The sequence below is a fragment of the Mustelus asterias genome, chromosome 25 (genome assembly GCF_964213995.1).
Source record: "Mustelus asterias chromosome 25, sMusAst1.hap1.1, whole genome shotgun sequence".
Classification (NCBI taxonomy): Eukaryota; Metazoa; Chordata; class Chondrichthyes; order Carcharhiniformes; family Triakidae; genus Mustelus; species Mustelus asterias.
This window is the reverse complement of record NC_135825.1, coordinates 39,218,212-39,238,858: the sequence shown is the minus strand read 5'-3', so window position 1 is coordinate 39,238,858 and position 20,647 is coordinate 39,218,212. Positions and strand designations below refer to the sequence as shown.

General features: G+C 42.3%; 1 protein-coding gene across 8 annotated transcripts in view; it reads left to right on the top strand.

The window, feature by feature from the left end:
* LOC144511899 (protein phosphatase 1 regulatory subunit 12B-like) overlaps nt 1–20,647 on the top strand; it is a 317,939-nt gene that overhangs the window by 184,006 nt on the left and 113,286 nt on the right. For all 8 annotated transcript variants that reach the window (XM_078242333.1, XM_078242332.1, XM_078242335.1 and 5 more), the window contains 2 exons: nt 3,002–3,092; nt 16,357–16,554. In XM_078242333.1, coding sequence (XP_078098459.1) covers nt 3,002–3,092; nt 16,357–16,554 — 289 coding nt within the window. The remainder of the gene's footprint in view (nt 1–3,001; nt 3,093–16,356; nt 16,555–20,647) is intronic.

The window sequence follows — 20,647 nt, the reverse complement described above, 5'->3', positions numbered from 1 at the left end:
GGGAATAGACTGAAACTGTGGAAGGATTAACAAGTGTCACACTATGCTCAATGGCTCATAAACAATTTAACCATCATTTTGTGGAATTAAAGATTAGCTGATGTCCCACATCAAAGTAACCACATGAAAGGCTGCAATTTCAACCAGTTATCTGGCAACATTTTTTTTCTAAAGTGATTCCAGTTTCTGAATTTATTTTAGATCCAGCTGATTATATAAGTCGATAAATAATATTTAAAACAAAATTTAACATACACTGTGGCACAGTGATTAGCACTGCTGCCTAACAGCGCCTGGGACCTGGGTTCAATTCTGGCCTCGGGTGTCTGTGTGGAGTTTGCACCTTCTCCCTGTGTCTGCGTGGGTTTCCTCCGGGTGCTCCATTTTCTTCGTTGTGAACAAATCTGTGTTCACAATGCAATGTTATCACATCCTCTGTTCCAAACCATGTAACAGACAGTAGATTACTTTGACATATAGTCGAGGTTGCTGTCTAGGGGAGCTCTGGTAGCCAATTTCAGCACAAAATCCAATTGAAATTGCAGTGATGCAATACCTTCAATTAAGTATTTTAGTATGGTGAGTACATCTGAAGTCATGCTTTTTGGAGTTAATCGCTAAACAGAATATCTGCAAAGTTTGTTTTTTAAAAGTCACATGAAACTAGTTTATTGTACTGATTTATGTCTCCGATACAAATGAAAAGCCAATTTTTCACTTGTACCTCTAAATACAGGTAATCAGTTAAGTCAAAAATTTTAATCCCACTATGCACTGAGAATATAGTAGTCAGTTAAGTGTGGTTATTTACTGTGATTGGGAGAAAACAATTAATGTATCGCTGTATATCTTGTTTTAAATATTTTTTCCTTGAAATCATCTTGTTAAAAATGAACCTGTTAAAAATGAACATTTGGGATCATGGCTATATGCTCAACTTCATGTGTTAATTTGATTGGACCTAGTTAATTAAAAACAATTATTCATGCTTTACACTTTTAAAGCAAAACAAATTTATACCACAGTAGTATGAAATAATTGTTCCTGTCTGTCGATGCTGTGTAATTGTGAAAAAAGTGATGAAAGTGCAAAGCACTTCTATAAATCCAGTTTTTAAAAAGTGTAAGATTTTCAGTGTTAAATGAGTGAGAGAGCTGAGCTTTTTGGATATTAGCAAGTTACCTTGTGCTCGGGTGCTGTCACAGCCCATAATGCCAACATTTTTGGGTGAACATTTCATTACTTCAGTGAATCCGCATTTGAGAAAGCATATTCAGGATTTTTTCCTTTGCTTTCAAAATGAATTATCTTTAACTACAGTTGTTTTATTTTACATAAAGTAGAGCTTTGTGTGGATATTTTCGGTTTGTGTGATACCATTGCTGATTTTGAAGTTGTTACTGGAATCTTGAATGGTAAACTACACTGATAAAAGTTGCATGTAAACTGCCACTCGTGAAATCATTCTTCTGTTGGGTAACCTTTCCTCATATGGCTGTGCAGAAAGCTGGAGACTCGCAAGACTGGAATGTCATTCAGTTCAGTTACTGACAAGTGTACAGTTCAGTGTCACCTTCCTATAAAAGGCTTTGTTAGCAGTCATAAACTAATCTTGTACAGATAAGGCTAGTGTCAGTTTGATCAACCATGAAAGCTTTCTGCAGCACCAACCAGTAACACGATTGGAGGAATGTGCACTTAATATAATTATCTGATGTAGTGGGCACTTGAATGCCAAAATATTGTCACAAATCCGAGTCTACCAAAGGTTTGGCTTGTAGATAATAAGGATTTCAGAGTTGATTGACCTTGGCGAGCACAAGGGGATTCCAATTTTTTTCCTTTGAAAATGTATTGGAATTATTGAAATTTGTTATCAGCGCTTGCTTTTTGGTATTTTAAACTATGTGCCAAAGTCTATCAGATTCTGTCATGTCTGATTCTGGAAGGCCAGTCCTGTTTGATCAAATTATTATTTTGATTTTTTTTAAGTCATGGAAAACTCTCTTAAAGGTTTGCACAGGAAAATGTTATGTTTCAGTTGAGTTTTTCACCATGTTTGTTTGGCTTCTGAACTTTGACAATTATTCATTCTTGTGTGTATGAAAAGTCTAAATTTGAAAAGTAGCCAAACAAAATACCACCACAGCAATATGCGATGCTGCTTGAATGTTTTAATGGAAAATGCAGTGATAGTTGGTTTTACAGTGAAGGGACTTCAGGTTCAATGAGTATGACAGAGGCTGTCAGTGATATCATTTCCTGCAGAGTTGCAGGATTCATAGTTATTTCTCACTCTCAGCCCCAAGACATCTAGCATAATGCAAGGGTTTGGTTTTCTTTTGCTGAAACTGTACTTAAATACTGCAATCTGTGATGAAGCAACATCTTTCTGTAATTCTAGTTTTTGTTCTGACCTTCGAAAGTATATTTCTGTCTGAAGAGGGATGATCTTTATTTTACTTTTTGAACTATGATTGCTCCATGTTTTATAGCTGAAAGAGTTAAACAATTAAGCCCGTTTCAATTCACAATAGCTATTAAACTTTAAAATTCATAAAGTTGCAGAGTTATCCTAAATACATTTACTTTCTAGATATAGGAATGGTTTGTATGAAGTGAAACTGGTTTATGGATAATGCTAACAAATATTTTCTTTGGGGAGTAAAATGAATTACTTGAGTGGTAGATGTGATGCATTCTGTAGTCACTGTTTATATACTTTGTCTTTGCAATTAATTAAGTTATTAGTTTATGTTACACTATCAACAAAAATAAGCTGTTAGGAAGAGATAGGTATTCTACTGTGCAAATGCGTGGCTTTTCAATCCAGTCACCTGCTAAAAATTTCTGTCAGAGGTTACTGCAATTTGAATTTTAGCGATGATTTCAGAGCTGCACGGGAAAAATAGATGTTGTTATTCATGCTAACTTCCTCGAATCATCTGCCTGTTGTAGTCCGTTTCCAGAAAATAAACTTCACTGTGCTGACGTATTTCAGGTCCTATCTCACTCCTGTCCGAGATGAGGAAGCAGAATCACAGAGGAAAGCTCGATCCAGGCAGGCCAGGCAGACAAGGAGATCAACTCAGGTCAGTGGCATTGCAGAATTTTAACCATTAGTCATTAAAAGTTAGAAATTGATTCTGCTCAAGTGTTCAATACCTGAAAATTGAAAGTACTTGGATTCTTACTCCTGGTCTATTGTCAGTTGGAAAAAAAATACACAAACATAATCATGCAATTCCATTGTAGTTATTTTACAGCTTTAATTGGATTGCTGATTAATTTGTGTTGTTAGCAAAGGAAAAATTGAAATTAATTTTGATCTTGGAGAAAATAAATGTTTTTCTCCAACCATTGTACCAATCTTATGACTTGAAGCCAAAGCTGTCAATTTGAATACTGATTGGAAAAATTATGTAATTGAAACTTTACATCAGCAAATGCAAATGTAGGAAATTTGCATGTAGTGAAGTCTTAAACAATTAATTTTCCTTTTTTCCCAAAATTATACCTTTTTAAACAAATTAATTCAAGCTCTTCCCCAGAATAATTTGATGTTCATTGTCATCCATGCTAGTCCTTGCTGTTAATTCTTACTGATCTCAAATAACTAAGCAATTAATTTACTTTATAAATACTAAAACTGACTTCAAAGATCAATGTTATATTTTGACCTCGAGGCATTTGTATGCCCAAAGTGTGACTCCTAACAATCTCGTTGATCTTTTTGGTCAAGAACTCAAAATTGAGTTGCAGATTTTGGCCTCATCAATGTTGAGATCACCATGGCTTGTCAACTGAGGTAAAGCAGTTAAGTTTGTAATTAAGTTTGTAGTTTACTGATTTTTAAAAAAATGTCAGAGTTCTAAATGTGAAAATCAAATATGCCGAGAAATATTCTGCTTGTGCTGTTGAGACTTGGAGCTGCAAAAATGTAAATTTGAGTTATATCAGGAGATCTATCTTTGGCTTAACACTGGCAAAAAAAACTGTCCGGCTGACTTTAAAGAGTGAACACCCACACAGTTGTGTTTGCACCATAAGTAAAAGTATAAATTTGTCAGCTGTCAAAAGCTGGTTACTGCAACTGCCAGTTGAAAAACCAACTTATTTCTGCATAAAGATTTCTAAATTGGTGAAATATGAATTAATTAATTACCGACAAGAAACATTTGTAAGTAAATTGAGTTACATTTGCAGTTTTTGTAAGGTCAGTGCCATTTTATTCCTTTTTTAATTGTCCTGTGAAATTGTTACTTTGAAATTACAATTGGTTTTGAACCAAAAACTCCCTTTGATAGTGAGATGGCATTAACAGAAAGCTATCCTTTTGTAAAATTTAATGTGTAATTTGTCATGAAGGCTTTGAAGCTAATAAAACATTGAATTGTGCCTGCCACACAGTCTGTTTTAACCCTTATACGGTGGACAAAGAATTGCGAGTAGACTTCTTGTTAGTACAACAATATTTATTTCGACACACAATCAATAATCACCCACCCAATCAATAATAAGTTATCTCACAGAAATACTAAAGTTCAAGTCCAATACTAGACCTTGACTTAACTTTGCGTGACTGGCAAGTACCCAGGGCAGATATTGGCCTTTATCTGTGCGCTGGTCTCTGTCGTCCTCTGCATAGTCTGGTCCTTTGGTCTGGTCTTCCTTCCTTCTCAGGTGTGGTGGCTCTCCTCGTGCTGGTCGTTGCTGGCAATGGTCACCCGTTGTTGTAACTCATTCGTGAGGTCAGAGACAGAGAGATTCGTGGTTGCGCAGCACCCTTTATACGTCGTTGGTTTTCACACCCCTTTTGGCCATTGCCTATCAATCAATCAGGACTTAATCACCCTGATTGATAAAGTCTAATCGGGTGCTGCCACACCAATCTCTGGGTGTGTACCCGACGGCCATGTCTGTAGGTGTTGGGAGTATGTAGGACACACACCTCCCTCCCAAATAAGGGGTTACGGTGCCTATGTCTGGTAAACAACCCAGTTTGATCAGAAAGTCCCCTTTGACCTGGAGATGACCCATATCCTGTGTATTCAGTCGTCTGAGCTGCAGCCTGTTTATCTCTGTCTTTTAGGCTGCAGCCTGCTGTTTTAGTTCTTGCCCAATTGTCCCAGAATACTTTATAAATCGCCATTTTCGGTGGCCCGTTTGGCCACAATTGATACTGGTATTGCACGGAGAAAGGGAAAAGATGGACCGATAATGGTATAGAATATTAGAACAGAATTTACCTATTACGTTGAAAGTGCTTGTAAAGAATAGGTGAGTAGAAGAAGCAAGTGAGAAAAAATGTGTCGAAATTAGAATTGGAAATTGGCAAACTAATTAGTAATAGCTATCCACTCAAGACATTAGAAAGCTATTGATCAATAGAGCCTCAGTAATTTTGGATGTGATAACCTAGGACTTAAATATGGAAGCAGTTAAGTGAACAGACAGTTAGTGGAATTTAAATTCAGTCAAAATCTGAAATAAAGATCCATCTGGTTCACTAAAGTCCTTTAGGGAAGGACATCTGCTATCCTTACCTGGTTTGGCTACCAATGACTCCTGACCCACAGCAATGTGGCCTAGCAAGCCACTCAATTATATCGAAGTGTTACAAAATCTGCAAAAAGGAAGGAAACTGGACGGATCACCCAGCATCAATCTAAGTACCAGAAATGACAGTGGCAAAACCGAAGTGGCTGAGTGGCACCACTAATGACCGAGCTGGCCAAGTCCTAAAGTGGAGATGCCGGCGTTGGACTGGGGTAAACACAGTAAGAAGTTTAACAACACCAGGTTAAAGTCCAACAGGTTTATTTGGTAGCAAAAGCCACACAAGCTTTCGGAGCTCTTAGCCCCTTCTTCAGGTGAGTGGGAATTCTGTTCACAAACAGAGCTTATAAAGACACAGACTCAATTTACATGAATAATGGTTGGAATGCGAATACTTACAACTAATCAAGTCTTTAAGAAACGAAACAATGTGAGTGGAGAGAGCATCAAGACAGGCTAAAAAGATGTGTATTGTCTTCAGATGTCTGGAGACAATACACATCTTTTTGGCCTGTCTTGATACTCTCTCCACTCAAAGAACAAAGAACAATACAGCACAGGAACAGGCCCTTCGGCCCTCCAAGCCCGCGCCGCTCCCCGGTCCAGGATTGAATCCTGAATCCAGGATCCCCGCCCAATTTTCCAGCCTATCTACATACTAATATCCTATCCACCGAGCTGTCCCTCACAGCTACGATGCTTTGTTCATCACAACCTATTAACTCACCCCCACCCCCCCCATTCCAGACCATGTGATCTCCAGGGAGAGGCGAAAACCCAGAGTGAAAACCCCAGGGCCAATATGGGGAAAAAAAATCTGGGAAATTCCTCTCCGACCCCCTGAGGCGATCGAAACGAGTCCAGGAGATCACACTGGCCCTGATCGGAAAATGCTTCCCAACCCTATTCATTTCCACTTCCACGAACACCATATGAATTCCCTGCCCCCGAGACAGGTTCCCAACTATCCGCCGTCTCGCTCTGTACTGGCACCAGCAAGATGATCATAGAATGAAGCCTTGAAACGAGAAACAAAGAACAATTAGCCCGCGCCGCTCCCTGGTCCAAACTAGACCACTCTTTTGTATCCCTCCATTCCCACTCCGTTCATATAGCTGTCTAGATAAGTCTTAAACGTTCCCAGTGTGTCCGCCTCCACCACCTTGCCCGGCAACACATTCCAGGCCCCCATGACCCTCTGTGTAAAATATGTCCTTCTGATATCTGTGTTAAACCTCCCCCCTTCACCTTGAACCTATGACCCCTCGTGAACGTCACCACCGACCCGGGGAAAAGCTTCCCACCGTTCACCCTATCTATGCCTTTCATAATTTTATACACCTCTATTAAGTCTCCCCTCATCCTCCATCTTTCCAAGGAGAACAACCCCAGTTTCCCCAATCTCTCCTCATAACCAAGCCCCTCCATACCAGGCAACATCCTGGTAAACCTCCTCTGTACTCTCTCCAAAGCCTCCACGTCCTTCTGGTAGTGTGGCGACCAGAACTGGACGCAGTATTCCAAATGCGGCCGAACCAACGTTCTATACATCTGCAACATCAGACCCCAACTTTTATACTCTATGCCCCGTCCTATAAAGGCAAGCATGCCATATGCCTTCTTCACCACCTTCTCCACCTGTGACGTCACCTTCAAAGATCTGTGGACTTGCACACCCAGGTCCCTCTGCGTCTCTACACCCTTTATGGTTCTTCTATTTATCGTGTAGCTCCTCCATACATTATTCCCACCAAAATGCATCACTTCGCATTCATCACTCACATTGTTTCGTTTCTTAAAGACTTGATTAGTTGTAAGTATTCGCATTCCAACCATTATTCATGTAAATTGAGTCTGTGTCTTTATAAGCTCTGTTTGTGAACAGAATTCCCACTCACCTGAAGAAGGGGCTAAGAGCTCCGAAAGCTTGTGTGGCTTTTGCTACCAAATAAACCTGTTGGACTTTAACCTGGTGTTGTTAAACTTCTTACCAAGTCCTAAAGGACATAGCTCCGAGACTGCGGCTTCAGCAGGTATCGCAGGAGCCAACAAGAGGGAACGACCTTCTTGACCTCATCCTCAGCAATCTATCTTTCACAGATGCATCTGTCCATGACAGTATTGGATAGAGTGACCACTGCACAGTCCTGATCGAGATAATGCCCCATAAACAAAGAACAAAGAACAGTACAGCACAGGAAACAGGCCCTTCGGCCCTCCAAGCCTGTGCCGCTCCTTGGTCCAACTAGACCAATCGTTTGTATCCCTCCATTCCCAGGCTGCTCATGTGACTATCCAGGTAAGTCTTAAACGATGTCAGCGTGCCTGCCTCCACCACCCTACTTGGCAGCGCATTCCAGGCCCCCACCACCCTCTGTGTAAAAAACGTCCCTCTGATGTCTGAGTTATACTTCGCCCCTCTCAGCTTGAGCCCATGACCCCTCGTGATCGTCACCTCCGACCTGGGAAAAAGCTTCCCACTGTTCACCCTATCTATACCCTTCATAATCTTGTATACCTCTATTAGATCTCCCCTCATTCTCCGTCTTTCCAAGGAGAACAACCCCAGTCTACCCAATCTCTCCTCATAGCTAAGACCCTCCATACCAGGCAACATCCTGGTAAACCTTCTCTGCACTCTCTCCAATGCCTCCACGTCCTTCTGGTAGTGCGGCGACCAGAACTGGACGCAGTACTCCAAATGTGGCCTAACCAGCGTTCTATACAGCTGCATCATCAGACTCCAGCTTTTATACTCTATACCCCGTCCAATAAAGGCAAGCATACCATATGCCTTCTTCACCACCTTCTCCACCTGTGTTGCCACCTTCAAGGATTTGTGGACTTGCACACCTAGGTCCCTCTGTGTTTCTATACTCCTGATGACTCTGCCATTTATTGTATAACTCCTCCCTATATTGTATAACTCCTCCCATCTTCATGTTGAGGATATCCTCCATCGTGTTGTGTGGTGCTACCACTGTGTTAAATAGGACTGCTTTTAAACACATCTAGCTATTCAAAATTGGGCATCCATGAGGCACTGCAGGCCATCAACAGCATCACACTTGTATACAACCATAATGAGTCACCTCATGGCCTGGCTCTACCATTTCCTGCACCGTCATGTGTCGTGAAGGTCGCCTTGGAGAACGCTTACCCGAATATCAGAGGCCGAATGCCCGTGACCGCTGAGGTGCTCCCCAACAGGAAGAGAACAGTCTTGCCTGGTGATTGTCGAGCGGTGTTCATTTATCCGTTGTCGCAACGTCTGCATTGTTTCCCCAATGTACCATGCCTCGGGACATCCTTTCCTGCAGCGTATCAGGTAGACAACGTTGGCTGAGTTGCAAGAGTATTACCGTGTACCTGGTGGATGGTGTTCTCACGTGAGATGATGGCATCTGTGTCAATGATCCGGCACGTCTTGCAGAAGTTGCTGTGGCAGGGTTGTGTGGTGTCGTGGTCACTGTTCTCCTGAAGGCTGGGTAGTCTGCTGCGGACAATGGTCTGTTTGAGGTTGTGCGGTTGTTTGAAGGCAAGAAGTGGGGGTCTGGGGAAGGCCTTGGCGAGATGTTCGTCTTCATCAATGACATGTTGAAGGCTCCGGAGGAGATGCCGTAGCTTTTCCGCTCCGGGGAAGTACTGGACGACGAAGGGTACTCTGTCCACCGTGTCCCGTGTTTGCCTTCTGAGGAGGTCAGTGCGGTTTTTCGCTGTGGCGCAACGGAACTGTCGATTGATGAGTCTACCTGCAGCGATGAGTCTTTCCTGCAGCCTATCTACCTGATACGCTGCAGGAAAGGATGTCCCGAGGCATGGTACATTGGGGAAACCATGCAGACGCTGCGACAACGGATGAATGAACACCGCCCGACAATCACCAGGCAAGACTGTTCTCCAAGGCGACCTTCATGACACATGACGGTGCAGAGTCGCTGAGCAGAAACTGATAGCCAAGTTCCGCACACATGAGGATGGCCTCAACCGGGATATTGGGCTCATGTCACACTATCTGTAATTCCCACAGCTTGCCTGGACTTGCAGAATTTCACTGGCTGTCCTGTCTGGAGACAATACACAGCTCTTTAACCTGTCTTAGTGCTCTCACCACACACATTGTTTGTACCTTAAAGACTTGATTAGCTGTAAGTATTCGCATTGCAACCATTATTCTGTAAATTGAGTTTGTGTCTTTATATGCCCTGTTTGTGAACAGAATTCCCACTCACCTGAAGAAGGGGCTTAATCTGAAAGCTTGTGGCTTTTGCTACCAAAGAAACCTGTTGGACTTTAACCTGGTGTTGTTAAACTTCTTACTGTGGAAATGGTAGAGCCAGGCCATGAGGTGACTCATTATGGTTGTATACAAGTGTGATGCTGTTGATGGCCTGCAGTGCCTCATGGATGCCCAATTTTGAATAGCTAGATGTGTTTAAAAGCAGTCCTATTTAACACAGTGGTAGCACCACACAACACGATGGAGGATATCCTCAACATGATGATGATCTTCGGGTAAGCGTTCTCCAAGGCGGCCTTCACAACACACAACGGCGCAGAGTTGCTGAGCAGAAACTGATAGCCAAGTTCTGCACACATGAGGACGGGGCCTCAACCGGGATATTGGGTTCATGTCACACTATCTGTAATCCCCACAGCTTGCCTGGACCTGCAGAGTCTCACTGGCTGTCCTGTCTGGAGACAATACACATCTCTTTAACCTGTCTTAATGCTCTCTCCACTCACATTGTTTGTACCTTAAAGACTTGATTAGCTGTAAGTATTCGCATTGCAACCATTATTCTGTAAATTGAGTTTGTGTCTTTATATGTCCTGTTTGTGAACAGAATTCCCACTCACCTGAAGAAGGGGCTTAAGGCTCCGAAAGCTTGTGGCTTTTGCTACCAAATGAATCTGTTGGACTTTAACCTGGTGTTGTTAAACTTCTTACTGTGTTTACCCCAGTCCAACGCCGGCATCTCCACATCATGTCTACCATTTCCATCAGACCAGGGAATCAAACCTGGTTCAATGAAGAGTGCAGGGGGGCATGCCAAGATCAGTATCGGGCATACGTAAAAATGAGATTTCATCCTGGTTGAGCTCCAATAGAAGATTGCTTGCATCCCAAGCAACAGAAGTAGTAAACAATAGACAGGTGAAAATGATCCCATAACCAACAGATCAAATCGAAATTCTGCAGTCCTGCCACATCCAGTTGTGAATGGTGAAGCCCAGCATATCGGTGCAAAAGATGAGACTGAAGCATTTGCAGTCATCTTCTTCAGCCGGAAGTGGCAAGTGAATGATCCATTTTGGCCTACCCCTGTGGTCCCTAGCATCAGAGGTGCTACTCGTCAGTCAATTTGATTCATTCCACGGGATATCTAGAAATGGCTGAAGACACTGGGTACAGTAAAAGCTATGGGCCTTGACAAAATTCTGGCAATATTACTGAAGACGTGCTCCAGACCTGGCCAGACCCCCTGTTCAGATACAGCTGCAACACTGGCATCTATCCAGCAATGTGGTAAATTGTGCAGCATGTCCTGTCCATGCAAAGCAGTCCTAGTCAGTTACTGCCCCTTCAGGGCAAAATGGAAAGTGTCGTTGACAGGGCTACCAAGTGACACTCAGCATCGTTTGGAGCCAAAACACACAAAGGAAAATGGTTGTTGTTGGAGGTCGATCATCTCAGGCCCAGGATGTCACTTTAGGAGTTGCTGATGGTGGTGTCCTAGGCCTAACATTCTTCAGTTGCTTTGTCAATGACCTTCATCAATGAGCTTTTCTCCATCATAAGGTCAGAAGTGGGTATGTTCGTGAATGATGCAATTTTCACCATTGTGACTCTTCAGATACTGAAGCAGTCTATGCCTATATGCAGCAGGACCTGGACAATATTCTGGCTTGGCTGATGTGTAATGTGATTGTTACTTGCCACTTAAGTGCCAGGCAATAACCATCTCCAACAAGAGGGAATTTAACAATCTCCCTTTGACATTCAATGGCATTACCATCACTGTATCCTCCACTGTAAACATCCTAGGGGTTACCAATATTCTGGCTGTAAAATACTGCCAGAGACTCGGAAATCTGCAGAGAGTATCTCACCTCCAGACTCCACAAATCGGTCCACCTTCTGCAAGGCACAAATCAATAGTGTGATGGAATATTCTGCGCTTGCCTGGATGGGTGCAGCTCCAACAATATTCAATTAGGACTCCATTCACCACCTTCAACATTCACCTCCTCCACCACTGCAGTGGCAGTAATGTGTGCATTCTACAAGATGCACTGCAGCAACTCACAAAGGCTCTTTTGATAGTATCTTCCAAACTTGCAACCCCTACCACCCAGGGCGGGGCAACAGGTGCATCAGAATTCCACCACCTGCAAGTTCCCCTCTTAAATTACACCATCCTTACTTGGAACTAAATCACCGTTCCGTCTGTTGCTGGCTCAAAGTCCTGGGTTCCGGGTCCTGGGTGTTCCTGTAACATATTTATTGCAGCATTCAAGAAAGCTGAAAACTCCACCATCTGCTCGAGGGCAATTCAGGATGGGCAATATGAACAAATTTTTAAAATTCCATTGAAACACTTGGACACACTTGGAGGTCCCTAACTCTTGATTTTGTCAACATCCACCCAAACTTTGTAATCGGGTCAAGAGTCTATCAATGGTAACATTTGGAATGCATACTTTGATCCAACATTTATTTATTGACCCTGACTTAAAGTACCATTGATCACTGTTTTCTCCTGCATTCTGCTCTGACAGCACAGGGTCTGATCTGGGCCTGATGCCTTTAAATTATTTTGCACTTGGTCAGTCTGAGGCATTCATATTTTTTCTTTATTCTTTCCACATGTTATCTGTCCTTGTGTGGAGCTTTTCTGAGTAGCTCATTGTTCGATATTGATTTTTAATGGCCCAGTTAGATTGGAGGCTCTTGTTCTGCATTGTTTAAATGTGGAACATTGGTTGTGTGAAAGAGATTTTCGTCATCTTGTGACTGTAAATTCCGATCTGTTGTGCACAGTTTGCAACAGAGGCAGAATGTATCATTGAGAAACACAATAAAATGGATAAATCTAAGGAACAGTTTAATATGCTTGCTGTTCAACAGGCCCAATCATATAGGCTGTGCACAAGATTGGTTCTCAACTCTTCTATAGTTAGGGCAAAAATACTCGGTCATGTGCTGAAGCGAATAGAGAAAAACTGCTCCATGATCTTTATTGCTACCATACCCAGCCACTGGATGGCGGCACATTCTGGATTATTTCACTAATTTTAAGCATTAGTTTTAGTTTGTCTAACACTCTTTTTGTGTGCATGTCCAACGGGTTGATGTGTGTACAGTGTGTGGCTGAAGAGAGTTGTAATGTTTTTACTTTTGTGTGTGCTAGTTTGTTTCTCCCTTTCAGCCGACACCACTGGCTGGCAGCAATGTGAAATCAAGAACAAAATGTATATCTCTCCCTGTTCGTTCTTACCCTCACTGTCAGCAAGTCTTCATTGGTGTTTCCTTGCGGTGACGCACATAGACTGCCTCCCTTACGGCCTCAGACTAAAGAGGTCACAGACAATATAGCATGCAGGCCCACTAGCTCTCAACCAAACTCCCAGCTATAAACAGATATCCACTGACTTGTGGATGTCTTGAGAGTATTGAAGGCCAAGGGAATAAACGCTGACAAAAAGGTAGCTGATGTCTAAGATGTCATCTTTCCGGCAACTCCTGCAAGAAAATCAGTGCCAAATGTTGTGACTTCATTTGAACTCAATCAGGGAGGTTGAAGGTGACTTTGGGCAGCCCAACATCTCCAAAGATTTTACTGGGGTTTGCACCCTGGAAAGGATCCTCCAGTTTTCCTGCAGTGTTTTTTGATGAACCTCTTCAAATCTTATTGCAGACTTATTCCCAGGTGAGAACCTCTGGGTGAAACCAAGTTCACAATCACAAATTTAACAGTGTAGGAGGATGTCGTTCAGCCCACCGTGTCAACACCAGCTCTCCAAGTGAGCAGTTCACTTCATGCCATTCTCCTGCCTTTTCTCAGGGGCGGCACGGTAGCACAGTGGTTAGCACTGCTGCTTCACAGCTCCAGGGACCTGAGTTCGATTCCCGGCTTGGGTCACTGTCTGAGTGGAGTTTGCACATTCTCCTCATGTCTGCGTGGGTTTCCTCCGGGTGCTCCGGTTTCCTCCCACAGTCCAAAGATGTGCAGGTTAGGTTGATTGGCCAGGTTAAAAATTGCCCCTTAGAGTCCTGAGATGCATAGGTTAGAGGGATTAGTGGGTAAATATGTGGGGGTAGGGCCTGGGTGGGATTGTGGTCGGTGCAGACTCGATGGGCCGAATGGCCTCCTTCTGCACTGTAGGGTTTCTATGATTTCTAATCCTGTACATAATTTTTAGCTAACTTATTCTCTTCTGTATGCTTCAGTTGAACCTGCTTCCATCACACTCTCAGGCTATACATTCCAGACATTTACCACTTGCTGTGTGAATCGCTTTTCCTTGTATTGCTTTTACTGCTTTTGTCAATTACTTCAATCTGTTTCCCCCTCATTCTCAATCCTTTCACAGTGAAAACAATTTTCCCCTCGCAACTCTGTCCAGACCCCTCATGGTTTTGAATACCTTTATCAAATCTCCTCTCCACCTTTTCTCCAAGGAAAACCACCGCGGCTTCTCATGAATGATTTCTGTCATCTCCAATGCCTTCACATCCTTCCTAAATTGCAGCACCCAAAACTGAACACAGTACTCTTGTTGAGGCTCTGCTAGTGTCCTCTGCAAGTACAGCATAACTTCCTTGCTCATATACTCTGCCCCTATTAATAAAGCAACAGATACTGTATGCTTTATTAGCCATTCTATCAAGCTGTACTGGCACATGCAATGACTTGTGCAGATGTACACCCAGGTCCCTCTTCTCCTGCACCCCCTTTAGAATTGTGCCCTATAATTTTGTTATTTTTCCATCTCTTCCTACCAAAGTGAAGTTACTTAAAATGTGAATAACAGAGCAGTGACACAGCAGCTGAATCTTGTGTTGTGATCCAGTGCAGAAGCATAGTCTTGATGTTCAGAGAAGTCCAGAGATTTAAAGCAATATTTGAGAAAAGATCCATTGATCACTCTGAATCCCTTCTCTGATTCCAAAATTAAACTTAACCTTTTATTGCAATAGGCCAAGAACAGACATGTGGACGTGAGAGCAGGATGGCCTGTTGCAATGTTCCAGTGAAGCCCAAAGCAAACTGGAGGAACAACACCTCTTCCAATTAGGCACTTTACAGCCTTTCAGACTTAACATTGAGTTCAACAACTTCAGAACATGAACCCTCTCCTCTACTTTCATCCCATTTCCATTTATTTTATTTCATTTTATTTTGTCATTTTTGTTAATTTTCTGTTCTTCCATCGTTGCATTTTTTTCACCTTTTCTAAAATTTTGCTTTCCACCTTTTTTCCCCGCCTCTGTCTCCCCTCCCTGAAATTTGTTCTTTGCCCACTGTGAAAATTGAATCCCAGCCTCCATGCCTTTAATGTACTGAGCAAGCAGCTATTTTGAGAGTGCAGTGGAAGATGGTTTGACCTTAATTGCGACCTAGTTCTGTCATTGAGGTGCACACAAAATCTCAAGTACAGAAATGTTAATTTCAAATGCCCCACTGCAAATTTTCTTCTGAGGTTTGTACACCCCTGGAAATGTAACAATACAACATGCATGTCCTGTAACATCAACCTTTACTCAAGAATGTGGTTTTCTTATCTACTTGTGCCTTCAGTTTAATTTAAAAACCTAGTGACTTTCTCATGACTTTAAATCATTCTTAACTTGGATGTTGAATTGCATCAATTTTTATGGCCCTGTCAATTGTTTACCCCGAAGCCACTCATATTTCCCTGATACAAACAAAAACAAAAAAAGCTGATTTCCAGAGATGAAGGTGGGTGACTTTCCTTGATGATAAGGCAGCATTTGACCAAGCATGGCATTAAGATTGGGGTCAATGTGAATGTACTGGCTGGAGTCACACCATGCACGGAGAAGGATGGCTGTGGTTGTTAGAGGTTAATTATCTCAGTCCCACGACATTGCTGCTGGAGTTCCTCAGGGCAGCATCATAGGTGTAACCAACTTCAGTTGCTTCAACAATGACCATCATAAGATTAGAAGTGGAGATGTCAGCTGATGTTTTCACAATTCTCAAATCCATTTGCAATTCCATACTGAAGCAGTCCACGACTATGCAACAATACCTGAAGAACATTGAGGCTTAGGCTGATTAGTAACATTCATGCCATTCAAGTGTCAGGCACTGGCCATCTTCAGCAAGAGAGAATCTAACCATCACTGAATTTCGCCCATCATGAGCATCACCTTTAACTGGAAACTTAACCATAATACATATTCCTGTTGCAGTTATGAAATTAGGTCAGAGTTTGGGAATTCTTCAGCAGAAGAACTCCCCAAAGCCTGTCCAGCATCTACAATGCACAAGGAGAATGATGGAATAAGAGTCCAAATGACTTCTTCAGAGCTACAAAGAGTCATACGGACTCGAACATTAACTCTTTTGCTCTCCACAAATGCTGCCTGATCTGCTGAGTTTTGCCAGCATTTTTGGTTTTTATTTCAGATTTCCAGCATCCACGGTATTTTGCTGACTTGGAACTAGTTCCGTCACAGTTTCTGGGTGAATAACCTGGAACTCCCGAACTTTTGAAACCACATTTGAATGATTTGTAATTGTTTGGTGTGTGTTGTTAAACTAGGGTGTGACATTAACCGACCTGCAGGAAGCTGAGAAGACATTCAGTCGATCTCGTGCTGAAAGACAAGCTCGGGAACAACAGGAGAAGGATGAAATGGAAAAGCAAGATGTAGAAAAGCAGGATGAGGAAGAGAAGTCGCTAATTACACAAGATACTGAAGATTACAGACAAAGATTGAGTAGAAGCCAAGAAGAAGAGGTAAGTTGAATTCATTGGGATATTTCCAGCACAATTGAGTAATTAAATAATTTGGAGCAATCAGAATGTGATGTAATCTAAAAGTGTTTGAAGTTGCTGTTAAAGTCAAATTTTTAGTTCCTGAAGGGCATTGAGACCTTGACTGCAAACTGCTTGCTTTTAACAGACTGGAGGTTAAACCTGAGACCTCTCTGGTCTTGAAATTTCAGCACTGATAAAACAATTGTTTTCAGCAGAATTTTAGTTAATGCAAATTGTTATAAAGTTTGAAATCCATCGGAGAAAGAGTAAGAAAATGTACTGGCCAAATAAACTTTAGTTTGCTTTATATAATTCTTTTTTATTCAGTTTCATTGCCAAAGCATCAGGTTACTAGAATTACTGAACAAACTTATGAGAGTGAATTAACTTGGTTGGCACAGCGCAATGGTCTGCATGCGCCATTGTGTGGCCCTTTGAGGAATCTTCTTTTCTTGATGCAGACAAAACATTATGGAGTGCAGCTGTCGTGATGCCTCCAAATTTCCAAACGAGTTAAATAACCCTCACAAACAGTCAACTAGGAATATAAACACTAAAGAACATTATAGAGCAAAGTAAAGAGTGGGATGTAGATATGTAGTAAAATATCATGGTGTCATGATCCCAGACAAGACCCCTGGTTTTTGGTAAACTCTGGCTCGGGACCAATAACATTTTGTTTAAAGTTGGCAAAATTTTGAGTTTCAAGACACTTGCTAAGAGAATAAAGCCAGAGGATTCATGGGTTTTGAGCAAGCAAAAATAAACTTTACTACACAAGATCAAAAAGATAAAACAATTTACAGTTTCTAATTCATGCTACAGTCTGGCTTAATATGAGGTACATGGGAACTAACAGACAAACTAAGGTGGAATACAGCATACTGTACAATAAATAGCAAATGCGACCAAGACAGACCCACAAATTTCTCAGCAACCCACCCAGATGTCTGTAAACACTGGCCAGAATTTTCTGGCCGTTCACACCAATGGGATATTTTGTTCCCGCTAATGATGCACCCACTTTGGGTTTCGCGGCGGCAACAGGTACGTTCAACGGGAAATCCCATTAACGACAGTGGGACCAGAAGATCCCACCACAAGCCAGTGACGGGCTGCCTCCAATGCAGCGAAACATGAGACGGACTGCATGAAAAATCCCACCCTGTGAGTCAACCATTCCTGTTGAAACTCTGCCTCCCTAGTGAAAGTCTCCAAACTTTTCACTTTCAAAGATCATTATCTGAATTCTCTCAAAGCCAGTCCACCTCTTAACTGCTTCAACAACTGCATATCTCACAGGGTTTGCATCTCATCTCCTGAAACTCCATTCCCCAGGATTTCTGAGCCTGTACTCCAGGCTCTACTTACTGGTGCAATTTCAGCTCTTAAATAACTGGCTAGTTTCATTGGGCTGAAATTGCCCTTGGATTTCACCAAGTTCCAATCTTCCCAGTTGGATTTCACCAAGTTCCAATCTTCCCAGTTCCACCAACTATAAATGGCTCCCAGGGCTGCTGCTTCTGATCCTGACCCTTTCCAGCGACTTTCTGCCCCCCATTATTTCTTGTCAGTCCTAAACACACACAGCTATCAAATGGCTCCTGGAGCTAAGGGTTATTTGCTGCCTGGAGCCTGCAAACGGTGACAGCTTTTCTGTATGGCCTTTTCCCCTACTGTTTCCCCAGCAAACACACACATGAATTGAAGCACTGGAGCTTTCTTAAGCTCCACCCATCTTCAAGATGACAAAGCCTTCTAGGGCTCACTGGATGCTTTAAAATTAATTATAGCTCTAACTCCCAAAACAAAATAGATCTCTGGATGTATTTCTTTGCAAGAAGTGTAGAAACCTCACCTCCAATTCTCGAGCCCACCTGTTGTTTTACGATTTTACATTTCTAGCTGTTAGTTCCGTTAGTCAACATGGTCCCAACTTTTTATGTAGCCCTTAGCTGCTTTAGTTGTATTTATCCCATTTTCTCCACTTCAACCATAATCTTATGAAATTTTTAATAATTGCTTCCAATATATTACTATGTACAGTTAACTAGATTTAAAATGAGGGGGGAAATTTGAAAAAGTTTTTTTAAAAGTAATTACAATGGAGGCACTTAACAGCACTCCACACACAGGTCTGTTGTTCAGCAAAAGTTAAAAGTTTATTTATTAAAGTTTATTAGTCACAAGTAAGGCTTACATTAACACTGCAATGAAGTTACTGTGAAATTCCCCTAGTTGCCACAGTCTGGCACCTGTTCGGGTCAATGCACCTAACCAGCACACCTTTCAGACTGTGGGAGGAAACCGGAGCACCCAGAGGAAACCCACGCAGACAAGGGGAGAACATGCACACAGACAGTGACCCAAGCTGGGAATCGAACCTGGGTCCCTGGCGCTGTGAAGCAGCAGTGCTAACCACTGTGCTACTGTAAACCTAATTATAGCTGATTAACAAGGTGTTTTTTATGGTATTTCTAACAGCGATTATGAGGACAGAAATGGGTATGTTCTCACCTCATCCACTGATTTTGCTGGCATTGGGAAGTTTGGCGATTGGGTGCGAAGTGGCACATTGCAGCCTGTGATGAAGCATTGAGTGACAGATTGAAACATCAGAGTTTCAGCTTTCGTTCTGCCTTCGCACTAAATTCTCAAGTCATGTTCAATTTCAGAGGGGTAGTGAGGGTGAACACTTGAGAGCTCTCCATCCAAAACTGAGTGGTTAGACCATTTCAGAGAGCATTTGGGAGTCAGCCACATTGCTCTGGATCTGGGGGCACATGGAGGCCAAATCAGGTAAGGATGGAAATTTCCTTCCCTAAAGGACGTTCATGAACCGGATGGGGATTTACAACAATTGATGATTTTGGTCATTTTAATTCCAAATTTAGATTTTTTAAAATTCCACATTTGTACTTAAAATTCAAATTTCACCATCTGTCGTGGTGGGATTCAAACCCAGATCATCTGGGCAATATTATGATTACTGGTCTGGTGATAATACCACTGAACCCTCATATCCCCTTCTCTGCAGATTGAGTGCATCTAATTGAACTGGGGCTTCAATATTGTTGTGCCCAACCTTTTATTTTTCAGCCTCAGTGAAGCATAGAACATCATCCAAGGTACATTTGAATAAAGAACAAAGAAATGTACAGCACAGGAACGAACCTTCAGCCCTCCTTGCCTGTGCAGATCAACTTTAAGGGCATTTAAAGGGTCATTGGATAAACATATGGATGATATTGGAATAGTGTAGGTTAGATGGGCTTTAGATTGGTTTCACAGGTCGGCGCAACATTGAGGGCCGAAGGGCCTGTACTGCACTGTAATGTTCTATGTTCTATCTTAGAAGAATCTTAGAATCCCTACAGCACAGAAAGAGGCCATTCAGCCCATCGAGTCTGCACCGACCACAATCCCACCCAGGCCCTACCCCCATATCCCTACATATTTACCCACTAATCCCTCTAACCTACGCATCTCAGGACACTAAGGGCAATTTTAGCATAGCCAATCAACCGAAACCCGCACATCTTTGGACTGTGGGAGGAAACCGGAGCACCCGGAGGAAACCCACGCAGACACGAGGAAAATGTGCAAACTCCACACAGACAGTTATCCATGCCGGGAATCGAACCCAGGTCCCTGGAGCTGTGAAGCAGCAGTGCTAACCACTGTGCTACCGTGCCGCCCTTGTATCATGATGGCCTAATTAAACTTAAAAAAAACCTTTTGCCCTTACTCGGTCTGCATCCCTCTATTCCCTCCCTATTCATGTACCCAGTCAGGTGCCTCTCCTCATGTTTGTAAGTTTTCTGCCATTTACAGTATAACCCCTTGAGTTTGTACTGATCACTGCAGGAGCCGCTCAGTTAGACCCACTCCCCTATTCTTTCTCTGTAGCCCTATAATTTTTTTTCTGTTGAAATTATTATCCAGTTTTCCTTTTGAAATCCATGGTTGAGTGATTTCACTACACTGTAAGGGAGTGTATTCCAGATTGTAATGATACTTTGCCTTTAAGCAATGTAATTATCATGTTTATTGTGCAGGATCTGCTTCAGCA